The following is a 17,677-nucleotide window of genomic DNA, read 5'->3' on the forward strand; positions in this document are numbered from 1 at the left end:
TTGCTTTAGTGGTTTGACGGTGCGAGAGATCGTCACCAGCACTGAGCAATGATAGACAAGTTCCTGATAGTTTCGTAATGGATGAAGATACTACTCGTGGTTCCATGAGGATGTAGAGACAAATTACAAGAGTACATTTACAGTCCTCCGTTGATGGATCACGTGCTGGTTATTTGTTTTGATCACAGGATGCGTCTGCGTCCACAGGATTTCCACCATCCCATCAGGTCTTACAAATTGAGCTTATACAGACCACCGATCATAATCAGGGATATCCTCGTCATAGTAGGTCTCTGTGACCTGTGCAAATCCTACTTCGGGCGCATGTGGTGGCCACGGCTGCCCAGTGCCGCTCGCAAACAGAGCAAAACTCGCTCCTTCGAACACAAACCAACCCGACGGAGCGAATGCCAACCAAGACGATGACAGAGATACCAGCCAGGTGATGGTCTCATTTGACCCAAGGCTGTATCCAAACGTGTAGGAGAGGGGTTCTGCGCGGATATGCAGCGCCAGGCTGGACGGAATGGACGACGAGTTCAGCTTGACCTGATTATACTGTTACGCGTCAGCAACATTTCCTCTCGTGTCACAGAGTGAAGGTTAATACCTCCGTGGTCCCATTCTTTATCAACTGAGTGAAAATGCACATGCCTGTGCTATTGACACAGCCTGACACTCCGATGTCCTGATGTTGCAGCTCACTCAAATACGCACTGATCCCAACTGTCTCACCGTAGCCCAGCCCGGACGTTGTGGGAAGCAACTGCGCGCTAAAGGTCATATTCAGCGACTTTTGCTTTCGCAAAATGGCAGCTGGGGTGTCCCGATCACTCAGGCCGAAAACGTTCGGCCGGAAGACAATTCCATGAGAATCCTTATCCTTCCGAGTATTCGTCTTCTTCAGATCGTAGATGGGCGCGTATGGAGACCGCAATTGATACCATGAGGGATCAAGCGATTCCTGGTTAAATCTGTCGACGAAAGATGGCGGTGGTAGTTTCTGATCGGGCGCAGGACCGAACGATTCACTGAGTAAGACTGGATTACCGCCATTGATTATCGGCCATTCATCCTTCCAGGTGACTGGTGACATGAAGGTCTCCCGGCCCAGGGGCGACGAGCCATTGATCTTACGTCGAGCGAGGTAGACCGCATAACTGTCGCCGTTGGCCGCCTCGAAGATGGTCGCATGGCCAGTGGATTGTACCGTGAGGTTATCGTAGCCGTACGCTCCATTAAAAAGAATCGGATTATGCGGCGCAGGCTCCCATGGTCCTTCTGGAGACAAGGAACGTGCGATACTGGCACGGTGAAGGTCGTCCGTGCCACCTACCGGACTGTGAGTCGACTGGCGCTTCAGAGACAAGGTGATGCTTACCCTCTGCGATGAGGAGGTAGTACCATTGATCCCGCTTGAACATCTTGGGGCCTTCGGGACGAGCACTGGCATTATGCGGGAGCGTGCCATTCCACATGGAGCGATACTCTCCCATACAACGGCCACTGTCGACGTCTACTTCACACTGGTAGATTCCCCAAATGCGGTCTTTGTTGTTGTTGGGGGCCATCAGGTTCAAGTACACTTTCTGGGAGACGGGATCCTGGAATAATGCGGGATCGATGCCCCATGGGTCACCCCAGATGGGATTCGACCAGGTCTTGAGGTCGTGCGACGAAACCCACATCACTCGCGGCCAAACTCGAGCAACCGGGTCGTATGTCCATCGCGTCATTGCTGCGAGGTAGTATTTTCCATTGATGTAGGAGAGCGTTGGAGCCCAGGCACCTTCCGATACACCCAATATTAGACCGTCACGATGTAAGGACAAGCATGTACTAACCTGCACCCGTCGGGGTTCCATATAGCTGAAGCTGCTCCGGTCTGGTGAATGCATGAGAGAAGATCTCCCAGTTTGCCAGGTCTTTGGACTTGTAGATCGGCGTGCTCGGCCAGTACTCGAACGACGAGGTTGCCAGGAAGTACTCGTCCCCTACGCGGAGAATTGAAGGATCAGGGTTCCATCCGGAGATAATGGGATTCCTGATCGCTAGGATGGTGGGCACCCAGCTTTGAATGGCCAGCAGGGAGAGCGTGAACCGTAGCGTGAACCGTCTCATTGCTGTCTGCTATTTCAACCGCACTTATCATGTCTAAATCAAGCCTCTGTGCAGGACTCCGTATATATAGCATCTTCGTTACTGGGAAATACCTCTAGTAGCAAATCCTTATGGTCGGGCTCCACAGTTGGCTCCTTTTCCCTCCCCGTACAGCAGATGGTATCCGGAGATCATCCGGGAAAAGAGCCGGTCACTGATAACACAGTGGATTTCGGGTCTCGACTGGGACATTCTTTTGTCTCTCGGACAAGTCAGTATTAGTCTGTCGTGTATCTTCCCTCTATTGAAGATTAATGGAGCGGCATATCGTGCTTTCGCGGAGTATCCGTTCTCCTTTGGCGGCGAAACATATACATAACTGCCTTCGGAATGATACAGCCTTGTCTCGTTTATGAAGGCAAAGAATCATCAGGATGGGTTATTACTTGACTTTGGCACACGTTTCAACCATTGAGATAGTCATATTCTATATGGTAGTGGTCTTCTTCACCTCGTTTCAAAACCCTGCGAAACCACCAGAGGCTAGTATGCCCAGATCAAATCACCCCAGCTGGGATGATCGTTGGATGAGACAGCGCCCTCAAAACCTTCGAATTGCTTGGCCTTGGTAGTCCATGGTGCCTTCTCCTTTCTCTTGGCCACATACTGGTAGTACAGAATATCCCATATGGGGTTCTGGTTCGTCACGCCGCGATCCTCCTCGGAGATAGTTGCCCAGGGACCATTGACTAGGACCGCCTCGCACCGGGACCACTTGGGATCGTACTCGACGGTTTCGTTCAGATTGTACTTGGCTGCGTACTCGGCCGCTTTGAATAAGAGATTGTTGCCCAGGCTATATAGATCGACGCCCTGGCTCTGTCCCACCCGTGCGCCGTACGCAGCCCAGCCGATACCGGACATGGTGTGGCCTTGCAGTATATCAGTGCATAGTCAGTTGAAAGAAGAAGATTACCTACTTTGATCACGCCCGGCTTCCGCAGATTGACCTGTCTCCGGATGAAATTGCGCAAACAGACCAGCGCAGTTGTCCTGAATAAAGGCATTCATCGCATAGTTGTACAGTTCGACATCATTCAGGTAGACTGCGAAACTGAGCATCGCTTTGATACTGACCATCCCGTAGTTGGCCTGTCCCACAACGACCGATTGCCGCGAGAATAGCCAGTACAGCTGGTTGCTGAAGCCCGAACCACCCTGCCACCTGGCACCGGTTTCAGTCCAATTGCCCTCCCAGCGCATGATCTCCGCTGCATTGACGAACAAGTCCCCGTCGAGACCGATCATCAGCGAGCGGTCGGTCCCGATGATGTCGGTCAGGTTGCTTCCCCAAGCGTCTAGAATGGTGGTGCTCCGATCCCAGTGTGACTGGTTGCGGGTGATGTACCACATCAGCGCATTCTGCCATGCCGCGCGAACGTCATGCGCGAACGAGGTGTAGTTGCTGATGCTCCCGCGCGAGAGAACCGCGTGCGGCCCCTGCATCTGGTAGCTGGCCTGGGAGTATTGATCGGCGCTGAATTTCTCGTAGGCCGACGCCCAAGGATCTTGCTTGGACAGGACTTTGGTCCGGATGCGCTCCAGGTCCTCGTGAGTGTGCCATATACCGGGGTGGACAAAGTCTCCAGGGCGTCTCTTGAGGTATTTGGTCGAATCAACGCCGGAGAAGTCGCCGACATGAGGAATGGGGCCGTACACGCTGGGGACGTCCACCACTACGGAGTGGCAGACGCCTGCCAGGGCGAGGATGCTTAGGAATACCTTCAACATGTCGCAGGAGATGGCTTATCGTCCGATGGCTTTGAGGCCTGTGAACATCTCTGACACTGACAAGGTTTGTTAGAGTATTTATACTCATTTTTTTAATTCTTCCATGGCCTGTAGTTGTGGAGCAATGCAATATTCTTCCTGGTATCGGAAGAATTACGGGACAGGGTGTTTTCACTTTTGGGGCCCCGCATTCTCCAGTAAACCGTTGCTCAGTCTAGAGTTTATTCCAGTCGAGCTTGTTCTCTGTTTGTTCTTCACAACCGTCGGGGCAAGGCCGGCACCTACGCCGAGCGCTTTAGTGACTCAATTCCCCAGATGCCCGCATTGATGTCCCGCATTATTGAGTATTGGTCCTGCGTATCACTATACTGGCGGAGATTGTGTTATTGAGAAATATGCGTGTGGGTCCTTTCTAAGAACTATATAGTGATTCACCTTGTATGGTCATTCGGTCTTTCTTGCAACCTGACCAAGATGAAGCTAATATCTACCCTCCTGGTGACCTGCTTGACAGTATGCAGCTGTGTCCTCGCTGCTACTCAAGATCCCCTCAATTACCGGAATATCAATCCCTCCTACGTCGCTCCGAAATCCTCCAACACGACGACACTGCTGGAATTCATCAAATCCCGCTCTGATTTGAGTAGACTTTCAGAAGCCCTAGACAAAGTTGGCGGCTTCTCGGAAGCCTTCGACACGGATCCCACCTGGAAATTTACTTTCTTTGCCCCGAATAACGATGCCTTTGAGAAGAATGTGGGCAGATACTTCACCACGTTCGAGTCTACTCCGTATGGTCACCGCGACAGTCAATGTGCTGGTCACTGACTCTTCATAGAAAAGGTAAATGGTGGCTAGGGAATACCATCCTGCATCACTATGTTCCCAACACAAACTTGAAGTCCTCCAATTTCAATGGAACTTCTCAACAATTCCAGGTGATTCAGCAGTCTCGATCAAGCGCAAATGAATTGGCTGACAGAAACGGTAGACTGCGACTTATCTATATGTCGGAGCTGAGATTCAGGACGGGAATCTTCTCCTAAACAAAGTTGCTACTGTGGTAGAAAAGGATATTGCAATTACGCAGGTAGGGTGGACATCTGCCCAGGAAGACGTCGCTAATGCTCTTCAGGGCCTCGTACACATTATCGATCATATCCTTGACCCCTCGGCTCAGATATTTGAGGGCGATCTGCCTCGAATCTCGCAGGCCTTTATTCCTGGCAGTTGCTCGAACCCGAATCTTCCATACTGTTGATAGAAACTTGGACTGGAATAAGAATATAGGTAGCTACTTGAATTGACTTGCTTATTGAGTATCTCTGAGTCTCGGCGCGGACTTTTATAAGATGATTCTTGTATTATGCTACCGTTGTCTGAGATGCGACTTATACTAAATGTGCCGACATATAGCGGATTGCTGCCATCGCCAGTTATTAGAACTGCTAGGATACAATCCACAGCGGGGCTGACTACTAATCCCCTGTTCCTCATGTGGATAGGATTAGAACACCCGCATTAAATTGTTCGAAAATACTAAACTTGTAGTCGAAACACCAGCGTTTGATAAGCCTGCAGCACGCCCTTGTAAGAGTTCACCTTCCCCAAAGACTTGTGAGACCACAGTTCCGTAGCCTTGACGGAACCGTTAATTCCCAGTCCCAGATCGGCGAACGAAATCGACAGATCCTGGGGATAGCTCTTCTCATTCAACAGAAGAACCACGGATCCGCCTTGCACTTGACCAGCCCATACCTGCCATGATCCCTCTTCGCTGGCAGTCTGGACGTAACGGACCGACTGGCCCTTTGAGTCCTGGTTAAGCGCGATAATGTCCCTATTTTTAAGGATAGCCAGGCTTTCGTTCGACAGCTTCGACAAATCCGCCCCAATAATCAAAGGAGACTTGAGCGCCGCCCAAAACGCAAAATGGGTTTGCTGCTGGTACAGCGTCATATCGCCGTTGCCGATCTCCAGCATATCCATGTCCAGCCAATGCCCCGGTGTCTGGTACTGACTGATCTCGCGCATCTTGCGGATGATGGTCAGCACTGAACAGCCCGCATACCCGGTGTTGAGGCAGTAGGCCGTCTTGCACGCGCAGTCGGTCTCGTTGGTAAATTTGGCAGTGATGTCGCCCGACATGCGATAAGAATGTCCGATGTCTGCGATTCAATTAGCACTTCGTTCTCTATCTCTAGCCGGATGGTTGAGAAACATACTCCCTCCCCAATGCCACGGAAACTGATACCCCCATTCACACACCGAATAGAAGATCTCTCGGCCAGAGAGTTCCAGCGCCTTTTGCATGACCCCAAAGCGCGCCTGCGGCGGCTCCGTCATGGCCTGGAATCCGCCGCAGTTGTCATACTTCCAGTAATCCACGCCCCAGCTAGCGAGCGTCTGCGCATCACGCTCCTCATAGCCCCAGCTCCCTGGTCGGAAGCCGCAGGTTGAGATTCCACTGTCACCGTAGAGGCCAACCTTCAGACCCTTGGCATGGATGTCGTCTATAAGCGACTTTATGCCATTGGGGAAGGAGGTCAAGTTGGGCTGGAGATATCCGTCCGCGGTGCGCGAGTAATCCGACCATCCCTCGTCCAGGAGGATGTAGTCGTAGCCGGCATCTTTGAGGCCGAGAGACTGGAATAGCTGGACGGTGGTCTCGACTACTGAAGCATTGATGTTGGACTTGAAGGTGTTCCATGAATTCCAGCCCATTTGCGGAGTTTGACCTGGAGTTGGTTCGCCCGCGGCTGTAGACTGAGGGTTGAGCAATAGGAGGCTGGCCAGAGTGAGGCCGAATGCATTGTGGTGATACATCGTGAGGGTCACTGCAGGAATTAGAATGCCTTCTAGGGACATAAAATGCAGTGATTTGTGTTTATAGCTACTATTCTTCAACCCCGCGACCCGGATCCCTTCCGGGATACATACACCGGCACAATGCAACAGAAGTGTGGGGTGACTGTTCCTGGAGGATATGCTCATGGCCGTGGAATGATTACCGGAGTTTGCCCGGCGGGTATCCTTGATCATCACTGTGGCTTGTTGTCGGCTCGATTTGAGGCTTAGCTGTGGAGAATGAGGATGACTGAAGGTTAGCTATGAGTAGCATAAGTATGTAGTTGATATGTCTGGGGTATTTGTCCCCTGTACCCATGCTCAAATATAGTTCGGAGGCGTCCCATCCCTGCAGATATATAAACAGAAAATATATAAGCGACCTGCAATGATCAACATCTGACTGGTTTATTGATTTATATTGAGCTATCAATATTCTGTCACAAATGAACGCATGTCATGCACATTATTCCTCATTAATTTACGATTAATACCATAGCCAGGCATCGTTTATGTTTCCTGGAATATATGTACAAGAAAGCTCTAATCAAATGAAAACCGTGTATGGCATGACCAAGCAGATCAAGAAGTAGGAAACTAATCGATCAAGGATGATGCCTATCTAACTGATCATTCGAAATCACCGAAATTTCCACCTGTTTCGTAATACCGTGGTCGAGATGAGTCGGTGAATCCCGCCGACCACTGACGGTCGTATTCGTATTGCTGACGGGATCCAGGATCCGCTCAATGCTGCCGGTATCCAGGGTGGCATTCTTGGTGAAGCGACGCGTGCGACGGGACTGCGCCGTCTCATCGTGTCCCGTGCGACGCTGACCCGTCGCAGGCCCGGTGAGCTCGTAAGAGCGCGAGTAGCCGCGGCTGGAGAACTTGCGGACGGAGGAGATGATCAGGGGACGAATACAGGGGACGGAGGAGGTGATGATGATGATTGCGTTCTCGACATAGCCCCAGCGGATGAGCTCGACGCCGCCGGTGTCGCCGAGATTGGTGACGCTTGGGACATCCTTCAGTTTAGTGGTTTTGATGATGGAGGCGACCATGGCCCTGTAAGAATGAGTATCCTGATCGGTAAATGAGGGCATGAAACATACACAAGGCCCAGACTGAGGAGGGTGATCAAACTGATCTTGATGCGCATCTTCAAGTTCAGATTCCAGAAGATGAGGGTGGGAAACACGGCCAGAAAAAGGTCACAGGCCGAGTTTGCGGCTGATACAAGTCAGTATAGATTCATGGACACAGGGACGGAGACCGACTGTTAGAATAGTAGGCAAACTTGATGACGGCTTGGACGTCACCACAGGTGGTCTTCGTCGTGGGGTCCCAGAGAATGCGCATATTGCGACAAATGCTCAATGGCAGCACGGCCGAGACAACATTGCCGGCGAACTGGAGCAGCATCACCGCCCATAACGCGATCAGGTACTTTTTGTTGTTTCCGAGAATGGCCAGGAGGTAGAGGATGAAGGAGCAGCGGGCGATGGTGGTGCTGATGGTCACAATCGGCACTTGGATGGCGATGTACTTCAGGACGAGTTCGACTTCATGTGGTTGTTCCGCTTCGAGGATTAACAGATTTTTGCCAAAGCCATGTTGCACGCACAGCGTCAGGAAGACGGTGGAAATGACAGCCAGGATCTAATGCGACCAACGTCAGCAATGCAATAGTATCAGCTGGATGGCTGAACATACCAGTGCAACGATCATCAACACATCGTCGACACGAAACTGGCGAATTTTGATCTTTGCAAAGACTCGCAAGAAGACGATAATCACTGCGATGATCATTGCGGCCCAGATGCCCCTTATGAGGGCCGGGCCGAGATCAGCTGTGGTCTGTGAGTCCTGGGCCATTGCGGACGTCGACCGACCCTTTGCACTCTGTGGGGGGTGTATCTCTGGTGAAGACGAGATCAGAAAGAGAACAACACGGTCGATCAGATCATGGTCTGTGAGGCATTATGGTAGAGCGCAACGACTGAAGAGATTGCGACACTGGGTAAACATCGCTTAATAATAATGGCACCGAATATTCTTCAGCTCTCAGGAACAGGTAGTCGCAAGAGCTGCCAAGTGTCTTCCAGGCACCCGAAAGCTCAATGCTCTGGCGATTTAGACTTTGCAGCATGGCCACGGGACAGGACAACTATTCATGGACAGAGCAAAAATATCCATCCGCCCAGTCAATGGGATCTAGCGAGAGGTAAAGGGGATCCGCCGACGGTTTCCAAGGTTATGGCCGGCAATAGATCGGATCCCGACCCGCGGATAGGGTTCTGAACAAGCTATTTTCTACATTTGGCAGGACTTGGGGCCCATTGTGTGAGGGGCCAGAGCGGACAATTGATTCCTTTCAATATTTCTATCGGTCATAGATTGGTCAAGATTCTGATTTGGTCGGTCCGGAGGTAAGAGAAGAGGAGGTGGCCATCAGTGTGGAGTACGACCAGACCTCAATTATGAATGGAGATGGAAGCTATCCATTCATAATTTCGCCTGACTCCCGACTCTGATTTGTCTTTGCCGAGCTGGAAGCACCGGCCGTTAGAAAGCAGATGCCGAGATATGCAAGCGAGGAGATGAGGGTATACTAGACTCGGACTAGATACAACGGACAAAACTTTAACGGGCAGCAGAGACACCCCGATTGGCGAGAAACAGAATGGGAGTTGAGACAATGCCGGCATATCTGTTTGCCATTGGTGGTTATATTCTTCTAGAATTTGGGACTTGGTGGGCCGTTCTCCACTGCTATGACTCGAGTCATTCCGTTTTTGCTCCGAATCCTACCCAGTAACCACTGCGATTGCCAGGAATGCGTGCAGATCTCGTGAGATACAGCCAGTTCCATAAATGATATCCCACGGAGGATTTTCTCTGGATAATCTTCACTAAGAGTAATATAATGAGAACATATCATTGCATAAACAGCTTGCTGGCAGCGTGGCGGTGGCTGATTCAGTGAGACATTCGCTTTTATACGAAACTCTACCGAAGAAAGTTTCCCTTTTAATGCTATTATTTATTACTAGTACCATTGGAGAAATTGGCAGAGAGACGCCAGCGCCATTATTGCGTCCGGAATAGCCGTACCTGAGTCCCTGACCGGAGATACTCATTTTTTCGACGTCCTTATGGAGCAGGCTCCGTAAAACAGTGGGACTGATCCGAAGTATTGCCGATTTTATTATTAAGAGGAGGTGTCTTATGTGTGGCCAGCCTTGAGCAATACAATTCTAACTGTGTGTGAAGACCAAAAGATCGAGGCTGACTGCAATAATGTCTTTTGTCTCTCTGCTGAATAAGCTTGCCCAGGTAGACTCCACATAAAATCCCGTTAATCAAAAAAATAAATTAAGGACGACACATAGTCAAAAGTGCAGTCAGTCTACTGAACCTGACATTGCCTACATTGCCTCTTGCACCATTTCTCTGATAATAATAATACAAATTGAACCCATCTCAACCTCGTTCAACCAGGAGAGCTTTCTAATGTTGTACTTTGTACCATGGATAGCTGGCAACGTAGAAATACGCCGACCATGTCCCACTCACTGAGTAATGCCTTTCTTCCATGGCTTCTACCTTCCAGCCTTCATGTGGGCTTTCCGGATTCCCCCATTTGGCCGCTAGTGGCGGTGCATAGCCTTGCATTCAGAGCTGACAGGGAAGACGTATGCAGGATGCCAGTCAGGGGCATGCCTAGCGAAAGCCCGCTTCTAGATGCATGAAATCTGTCTAGTCCAGAAGAATGAGAACACACGTGGGACTCCATAGTTCAGTCACTGCCATGTGGTCAACAAAAGCCCACTTCGGGGGATCACCGAGCATATGAACTGTCGAGGAGATACGAGATCCATAATTCATGGCAATGCTTCATGATTCTTTTCCGGGTTCTGTAGACACGATTTCAAGCCAAGAACCAGCTCGAGATGGGCATATCTGAAAGTGTATCTGAGTCCGATGACTATCGATCCTCCCCCCACCACTGCCCGTGCTGGACTCGGTTGTATTACCCAATTCGGCCATCCAGGGCTTCTCTGGGAAACATCGCCGCGCATGCACCAGGATGTTTGCCAGGTACCAGATAACAACGATTCAGAAATAATCATGAAGACTCCGACGGATAGATACGCCCGATCAAATAGCTCACGCCATCGTCCCATAAAGCATCAACCTTTCTTTGCGGAAGAACGCCGAGGTAGCCTGGAGATTATCTCCCTTATTATCTCGTTCTCCTCCATCTCTCCACCATCTGGTATAAATATCTAGCAAGCTCAGGATCGGCATGATCAACCGACGATCGTGAGATTCTTCCTATCCGCCTAACCTATATACCTGCCCTAGATCCCGCTCCTCTCCTCCTCCCTTTCCCCACACTTCCGTCGCGACACCATGAAGACCTCATGGGCGTTGTCCATTTTGGTCGCGCTCGCCTCCGCGAAGCGCTCTGAATGCTCCCAGTGCCGTTGCTTGCCCGGTGACAGTTGCTGGCCCTCTCCTTCCTCTTGGGCCGCGCTCAACTCCACTGTTGGTGGCCGTCTGGTCGCTACCGTACCCATCGGATCGCCCTGCCATGATCCCACCTACGATGCGACCGCCTGTGCGGCTTTGCAGAATGCCTGGAATCTTCCCCAGACTCAGTATGTGGAACCGCGCTCGACCTGTCCTGCGCTGTCGCAAGAAGGAAGCTGACCCTCATGTGTGCAGCATTGAATCCTCCTCGTCCATCATGCAGACCTACTTTGCCAACCAGAGCTGTGACCCCTTCACCGCAGAGTCCAAGCCGTGTCTCCTGGGCAACTACGTCAATTACGCCGTCAATGTCTCCTCCAGCAACGATGTGATTGCCGCCGTCAACTTCGCCCGGAAGAACAACATTCGCTTTGTCATTCGCAACACTGGTCATGAGTGAGTGATTATGGAAAAGTATACCCGAGGGAATGCTAATGGGAGGTGCAGTTACTTTGCTCGCTCGACTGGTGCTGGCGCTCTTTCCGTTTGGATGCACCACTTCAACGACATTCAATACCGCGACTGGTCCGATGCTCACTACAACGGTCCCGCGTTCCAGGTCGGCGCTGGTGTGATGGGCTTCCAGGTGATGGAGGCGGCTCACGCCAAGGGTCTGGTCGTGGTCGGCGGCGAATGCCCTACCGTCGGTCTCGCTGGTGGATATATCCAGGGAGGTGGCCACTCCGCCCTCAGCACCTCCTTCGGACTGGGTGCCGACAACGCCTTGGAGTTCCAGGTGGTCACGGCCGCGGGACAGCTCGTCACTGCTAACCGGACCACGAACCCCGATCTCTTCTGGGCTCTCAGCGGCGGTGGTGCCGGCAACTATGGTGTGGTCGTCTCGGCCACCATCAAGGCTCACCCCGACGCCACGGTTGCTGGCGCTAGTCTGCAGTTCCTCTCCAGCTCGACTACCGCAGACATCTTCTACGAGGCTATCTCCGAGTTTCACGGTCTGTTACCCGCCATGGTTGATGCCGGCGCCACCGTCATCTACCAGATGGCCTCCTCCTTCTTCGCCCTCAACCCTGTCACCGCGTACAACAAGACGACCAACGATGTCAAGGCCCTCTTGACTCCCTTCCTCACCGTCCTGGATACCCTGAACATCACGTACGCTGTTGCCTACACCGAGTACGCCTCGTACTATGATCACTACAACAAGTACATGGGCCCCCTGCCCTACGGTAACCTCGGCGTGGGTGAGTACCAGTACGGTGGTCGTCTGATCCCCCGTAATGTCCTCGACAACAACGCTGCTGGCTTCGCCTCGGTCCTCCGTAACATCACCGAGCACGGTGTCATCGCTGTCGGTGTGGGTATGAATGTCTCTCACCCCGGTGACGTCTCCAACGCCATCTTCCCCGCCATGCGCAATGCCGCCGTCACCATGCAGATCGGTACCCCCTGGAGCGAGACCGCGTCTTGGTCCCAGATGGTGGCCGATCAGTACCGGATAACCAACGAGTATGTGCCTCAGCTGGAGGCGGTCACCCCTGGCAGCGGCTGCTACCAGAACGAGGCCGATTTCCGCCAGCCCAACTGGCAGAACACCTTTTTCGGCGTCAACTACTCTCCCCTGCTCAAGATCAAGCAAAAGTGGGACCCCAACTACTTCTTCTACGCTCTCAAGGCCGTTGGCAGTGACTACTGGACCGTTGACAACTCGGGTCGTATGTGCCCTGCCTCTAATTAATCATCTAATATAGACTTTCACGGTGATGATGATGATCATCCCGGAGATATAATTGTGTATAGATTTTCTATTTTAATACCATACACACAATTGTACATAGATACCAGATACCAGAAGTGCAATAATATTGGTTCGAGTCTTGGCCGCATGTCAACCAGTAGTCCATGGCTTCGACCCATTCGCCTCAGGTTATGCATGGCTCGACCAGACTGTGACCAGCGAATTCTTGGCTCGGGTATGGCAGGTGTCGTTCCTCGAGCGATGGACATTAGTCAATACCATGACAATCTATACAGGTAGCTGTGAAGATCGACAGATTGGCCACCCGATTCCTCTACCTCCATCACCATTCAGCTCAGATAGAATAAGCAAATCTCAATCATGAAATACAAGTTCCAAGCTTATCTGAGACAAACTCAATTTTCATCTATGTGGCAGATATATGCAACCAGGGAGAGTCCATTGGTGGTTCACCTCCCATGGATGATGTCACCACTCTCGTATCATACATAATCACGACGCACTTCCGGGTTCTGAAATGTCGCAATCATTCCATACAGCGGTCATAATAAGAAAATAAGTTATAAGATGAAGTAATGCGCACTGCTCTAACCAGGTTTGCTTCGTAATAGTCCCAATGAGCGCTGTGTTCTGTGGATGGAATTCCCCGCGCCAGCGTATCGCACGCGAACCCTGACGCAGAGAGAACCGAGATGTACTCTAGTGGCATCCCAGTCCAACTGACATAACCTTAATGGCCTGCTTTATTAGGATTGAGGACTGGCCAGACCGAGTACCCCTCCATCGCAGACCAACGAGATGTCGAGGGTACACAGACGTACTGCCGTCATCCGTCCTTACCCTAGTATATGCGTGCGCATTGGGTCCACATAAGTGTAGGTAGCTTGGTACAAAACGTGTAGGGACCCTCGGCGGCAAGATAATACTCTAGACCTATCTTACGAATAGTGTATACTGTCCTGTTCACCTCCAACCGCCATGTCTTCTGTCCCAGTCAACAGGCAAGAATCCAAGTCTCGTCTCAGTGGCACCAACTGAGCTAAACATACATAGTCTAGACGAGTATCACGACATCGTCCATCGGGACAAATATGCCATCCTCTACTTCTGCGATTCCCCCCAGCATTGCGCCTCCATCGATCCCACTTACAACGATATGGCGTCCACTGTTGCCGACGCCGACGACATGATCGACTTCTACAAGATCAACATCTGGCAACATCATGACATCTCCGACGCAGCGATGGTGGACAAACCGACCCTCCTCCTAGTAAAAAATGGACGGGAACTCGAGCGCTTCTGTAAGCCAGTGCCGCAGCAGTTGGAGTACATGGTGTCGCAGGCCCTGTGTGGGATGACCAAGATATCGATGGTCCCGTATACGGAGAGGGAGGACCCTGGGAATCTGATGTACTGTATCCCGGCGCACAAATAGTCGTTAATGAGGTTAAGTTGTACTTTAAAGTATTGGTGGCTGAGTGACTGTAAACCGGGGGTTACCCTGTTGTACTAAAAGTGTGTATGATTCATAAATTGTTCTCGTAAATAGGGACATTGGTTGATATCCATGCATGAAGCAACCAACAACGGCGCTCTAGCGAGAAGGAGGCCTAGTAGGGCTTAAAACCATACGACAAACCAATACGCTTGGGTTAAATGATGGGGAAGAGAGTTGATTAACTAGTCAGAATACCTGAATATATCCATGTTTCTGTGTCATCCAATTGATGAAGGAATACCTGCAATGCACTCCTGGGTAACTTGCACATCGTCAGATCATACCCATTGACCCAGGCTATCCTAAAGCCTCCCAAAGGCCTCGGAGTGCTTTCCACTGGCTTCTCTCGACTATACTGCATTGTGATGCTTTCAACATTGAACATGCTTTCCAGCCGTCGCAAAGCGCTATCCGTGAGAGTCATACCAATCTTCGCATACTTCTCATCGTCCCACAAAGGAACACTATACCCCACTGGTGTTGCTGACTTGAAGCCCAAGGGACCTGTCCATCCCTTTCCGCAATAAAGGTCAACAAGGGAAGAAGCGAACCAAGATCCATACAGGTTCGGCCACTGAGGCGAGAAACGTGATGCACCTCGATCATCTTGCCCCCGATCAGTTCGACATTCAGCATGCCTGAGTATCCCGCGAGATGTGTTTCCACAACATCCGCGATATATTTCTCTAGTAAAAGCTCGGCAGGCGTATTGATTTCCCAGTATTCCCAAATGTGGTCCGGCCCAGCCACTCCCCTTGTATGGCCGAGCCAAACCGCCCTCCCGGCGTCTCCCGCTATATCAGTGCTCTGCTGATATGGTCGCCAGTCAGCAAGGCAGACCACATATGGCCAGCACGAAGCTGCGCCAGTATTCATCCAAGGCATGTGCCATCCGGCCTCGGCGCCCGCGCCGCCAAGTTTATAGATCGGCTTGCTGAAGATGGGGAAAAATCAGCATCAGGCTTGGTCCTGTGCGGACCGCACTCGATACCCTGTAGTTCGGCTACCGCGAGTTTATTGTAGACCCAGTGAAACTTGGGATATAGCTTCTAAGCGTCACTATCGCAGGCTGGGATCTTGCAATTGGTCGGACAATGTGCGGAACAAAGAGGCGTTTGCTAGAAGGTGAGTAGAGGATTGCCATGTTCTATGATATATATCAATCACACAGCAAAGGACTATACAAAGTACTAGGTTGTCACAGAGAACAGACGTCCATGCCACGATGTGCCGCTTAAGAGAATCATATTTGGATCGCTACTAGGCTTCGATGCTAGGGTTTAATAAGAATCGATGACACTTGCGGTGTGATACAACCTCATGAAAACGGTATAGAGGTCAATGTTGCATTTGCTGTGAAGTCTATGATTATCCCATATAAAGCTAAAAGATTGCAAATACTCCGTACAACCATCAACTATGCTCCGAGGTTCGAGGTCATATTCAAGTATATTTTGAGAGCTTCTCGCTAGCATTAGGTTTAAGAAAATCTGTTATAAACTGTCCAATTTCAGTAGTTTTGACACCTTCAAAATTGATAACTAGTTCGAGTTGACCAGCAATCGCGCTAGTCCATATCTGAAATCCTGCCTTACGGATTACTGTACGTTATTAGTAATCGCAAGGCGAGCTGCTACTCCAATCAACAGCGCTCTGCTAGTCCATTTTCAGCACCAGCAATTTCTTTCATTAGCTTGATGGTGGATGGTTGTCCATTAGCAGAAGTTTAAATGCATAAACAGGATTCTCTTAGTCTTTCTTTTCCAATAATTTCTCTATGTCCAATGTCAGTTAGATGGTCCGGAGTATACACTCATTCGCTGCTCATGGCCCACTCAGGACATGCACATCTGCCTTCCCCACACTCTAGAATCTGAGCAAAAGCGGCGCTGGTCTAGTCCTATCTGGGAAAGGAATGTCCCAAAGTTTCGCAGAAATTACTGCTCKGTAGAAATTATATTGGCTTTTTAGCCATAAGTTAAGGTAGTGTGTACAAATTACTTTATAGACATGACGACGAAATACGCCTAGAACATCTGATATTACAATGTCTTCCTTGATTGAAATAAACATGCCAAAGTTGAATACTATTCACTGCCTGTTGGCATTACCCAACTAGGACTAGCCTGGCTGCTCTTAAGTCTTTTGTTATCATCACCAAAACATCAACTTTCACCACATCGATATCCACGGGTAGACCATGTCGAGCCTATTACAGTCTCGCTGGGCTCCTAAACCCAATGAGCACAAAACACAAGGCCAACCGCCGCCCGCGACCCCCTCCCCGGGACGCCGGATGCTGCTCTCTCCCGCCGGAGAATTGTCGCGCTTCATGAAGATCGTCGCTCGCTTAAAATGGAAACTGCCTTTCTTGGCCGAGGGCTATCGTCTCGCGACACTCTGCACAGATTCTCCTGAGGCTGTCGCTCATGCCGAAGTCATGTTCAAGATTGATTTTCACGAGTATTATGCGCTTTTGGAACGGGCGCTGGTGCACTTGCTTGGCGTCTTTGGCATCAGTGTATCGGCTGCGGGCAAGGCATCTGGCTCAAACTCCGTCTGGAGCACGCATCGGTATCATGCCAATGTGCTGGAAGCCCTTGAGGATGAGAACTGCCCTCTACGTTCCGTGTTTCGAAAAGGAAATATCTTCGAGCAACTGAAGAAAGCAAAGGAGCTGCGCAACCGCTGGAAGACGGCAGACTTGCCCGGGCAAGAAAAAGAGCCAGAGTCTATGTGGTCGCCCAGAAGAGAAGCGACGGTGCCGCTGCAGAACTACGACTTTGACAGGATGTTAGCGGATATTTTTGACGGCCTGGAGGATGGATGTCGTCTCGCGCAGGAACACGTGGCCAACATCGATAATCATACTCAGGCACCAACTGACACCTCAAACGCCGATTGGGATTTCATTGTTGATGCGATGGACTGGGAGGCTGTATGATCATCCACCCGAAGGGTCTCTCACATTGTAGATATCATGTACATACGTTCTGCATTTTTTCGACTGTGCAGTAGCTTCTAGCATATGCATATGTTCTCAAACTAGACTGACGGTAAAGGCGCACCATTATATACACCCTATGTGCCATGTAGAAACCTCTTCGAAGATTGCCGGCTGTATCTATTTATCGACAAAAGGTACGAATACTGACAAACGGTTAGGGCAGCGTGTCTCTCTGCCA

General features: G+C 50.7%; 7 protein-coding genes across 7 annotated transcripts; 3 read left to right on the forward strand and 4 right to left on the reverse strand.

Moving 5' to 3' along the window:
- Window positions 1–243: 243 nt before the first annotated feature.
- On the reverse strand, window positions 244–2,121 carry Asppvi_003698 (beta-xylosidase; the record flags this gene model as incomplete). Its single annotated transcript, XM_043299659.1, has 4 exons — window positions 244–558; window positions 611–1,332; window positions 1,382–1,789; window positions 1,845–2,121. The coding sequence occupies 4 exons, from the start codon at window positions 2,119–2,121 to the stop codon at window positions 244–246; spliced, it is 1,722 nt and encodes a 573-aa protein (XP_043155594.1).
- Window positions 2,122–2,643: 522 nt separating this feature from the next.
- Asppvi_003699 (uncharacterized protein) lies at window positions 2,644–3,891 on the reverse strand (the record flags this gene model as incomplete). The annotated part of the gene is made up of 2 exons (XM_043299660.1): window positions 2,644–3,032; window positions 3,081–3,891. 2 exons carry the CDS (start codon window positions 3,889–3,891, stop codon window positions 2,644–2,646), a joined length of 1,200 nt encoding a protein of 399 aa, XP_043155595.1.
- A 474-nt stretch (window positions 3,892–4,365) lies between these two features.
- On the forward strand, window positions 4,366–5,152 carry Asppvi_003700 (uncharacterized protein; the record flags this gene model as incomplete). Its single annotated transcript, XM_043299661.1, has 3 exons — window positions 4,366–4,682; window positions 4,730–4,829; window positions 4,883–5,152. The coding sequence occupies 3 exons, from the start codon at window positions 4,366–4,368 to the stop codon at window positions 5,150–5,152; spliced, it is 687 nt and encodes a 228-aa protein (XP_043155596.1).
- A 278-nt stretch (window positions 5,153–5,430) lies between these two features.
- Asppvi_003701 (glycoside hydrolase family 27 protein) lies at window positions 5,431–6,717 on the reverse strand (the record flags this gene model as incomplete). Its single annotated transcript, XM_043299662.1, has 2 exons — window positions 5,431–6,059; window positions 6,117–6,717. 2 exons carry the CDS (start codon window positions 6,715–6,717, stop codon window positions 5,431–5,433), a joined length of 1,230 nt encoding a protein of 409 aa, XP_043155597.1.
- A 626-nt stretch (window positions 6,718–7,343) lies between these two features.
- Window positions 7,344–8,616, reverse strand: Asppvi_003702 (uncharacterized protein; the record flags this gene model as incomplete). Its single annotated transcript, XM_043299663.1, has 4 exons — window positions 7,344–7,806; window positions 7,854–7,971; window positions 8,019–8,400; window positions 8,455–8,616. 4 exons carry the CDS (start codon window positions 8,614–8,616, stop codon window positions 7,344–7,346), a joined length of 1,125 nt encoding a protein of 374 aa, XP_043155598.1.
- A 2,541-nt stretch (window positions 8,617–11,157) lies between these two features.
- On the forward strand, window positions 11,158–14,429 carry Asppvi_003703 (putative isoamyl alcohol oxidase; the record flags this gene model as incomplete). Its single annotated transcript, XM_043299664.1, has 4 exons — window positions 11,158–11,405; window positions 11,473–11,673; window positions 11,725–12,950; window positions 14,053–14,429. The coding sequence occupies 4 exons, from the start codon at window positions 11,158–11,160 to the stop codon at window positions 14,427–14,429; spliced, it is 2,052 nt and encodes a 683-aa protein (XP_043155599.1).
- A 2,263-nt stretch (window positions 14,430–16,692) lies between these two features.
- On the forward strand, window positions 16,693–17,436 carry Asppvi_003704 (uncharacterized protein; the record flags this gene model as incomplete). The annotated part of the gene is made up of 1 exon (XM_043299665.1): window positions 16,693–17,436. One exon carries the CDS (start codon window positions 16,693–16,695, stop codon window positions 17,434–17,436), a length of 744 nt encoding a protein of 247 aa, XP_043155600.1.
- Window positions 17,437–17,677: the final 241 nt, after the last annotated feature.

Source organism: Aspergillus pseudoviridinutans (genome assembly GCF_018340605.1).
Source record: "Aspergillus pseudoviridinutans IFM 55266 DNA, scaffold_2, whole genome shotgun sequence".
NCBI lineage: Eukaryota > Fungi > Ascomycota > Eurotiomycetes > Eurotiales > Aspergillaceae > Aspergillus > Aspergillus pseudoviridinutans.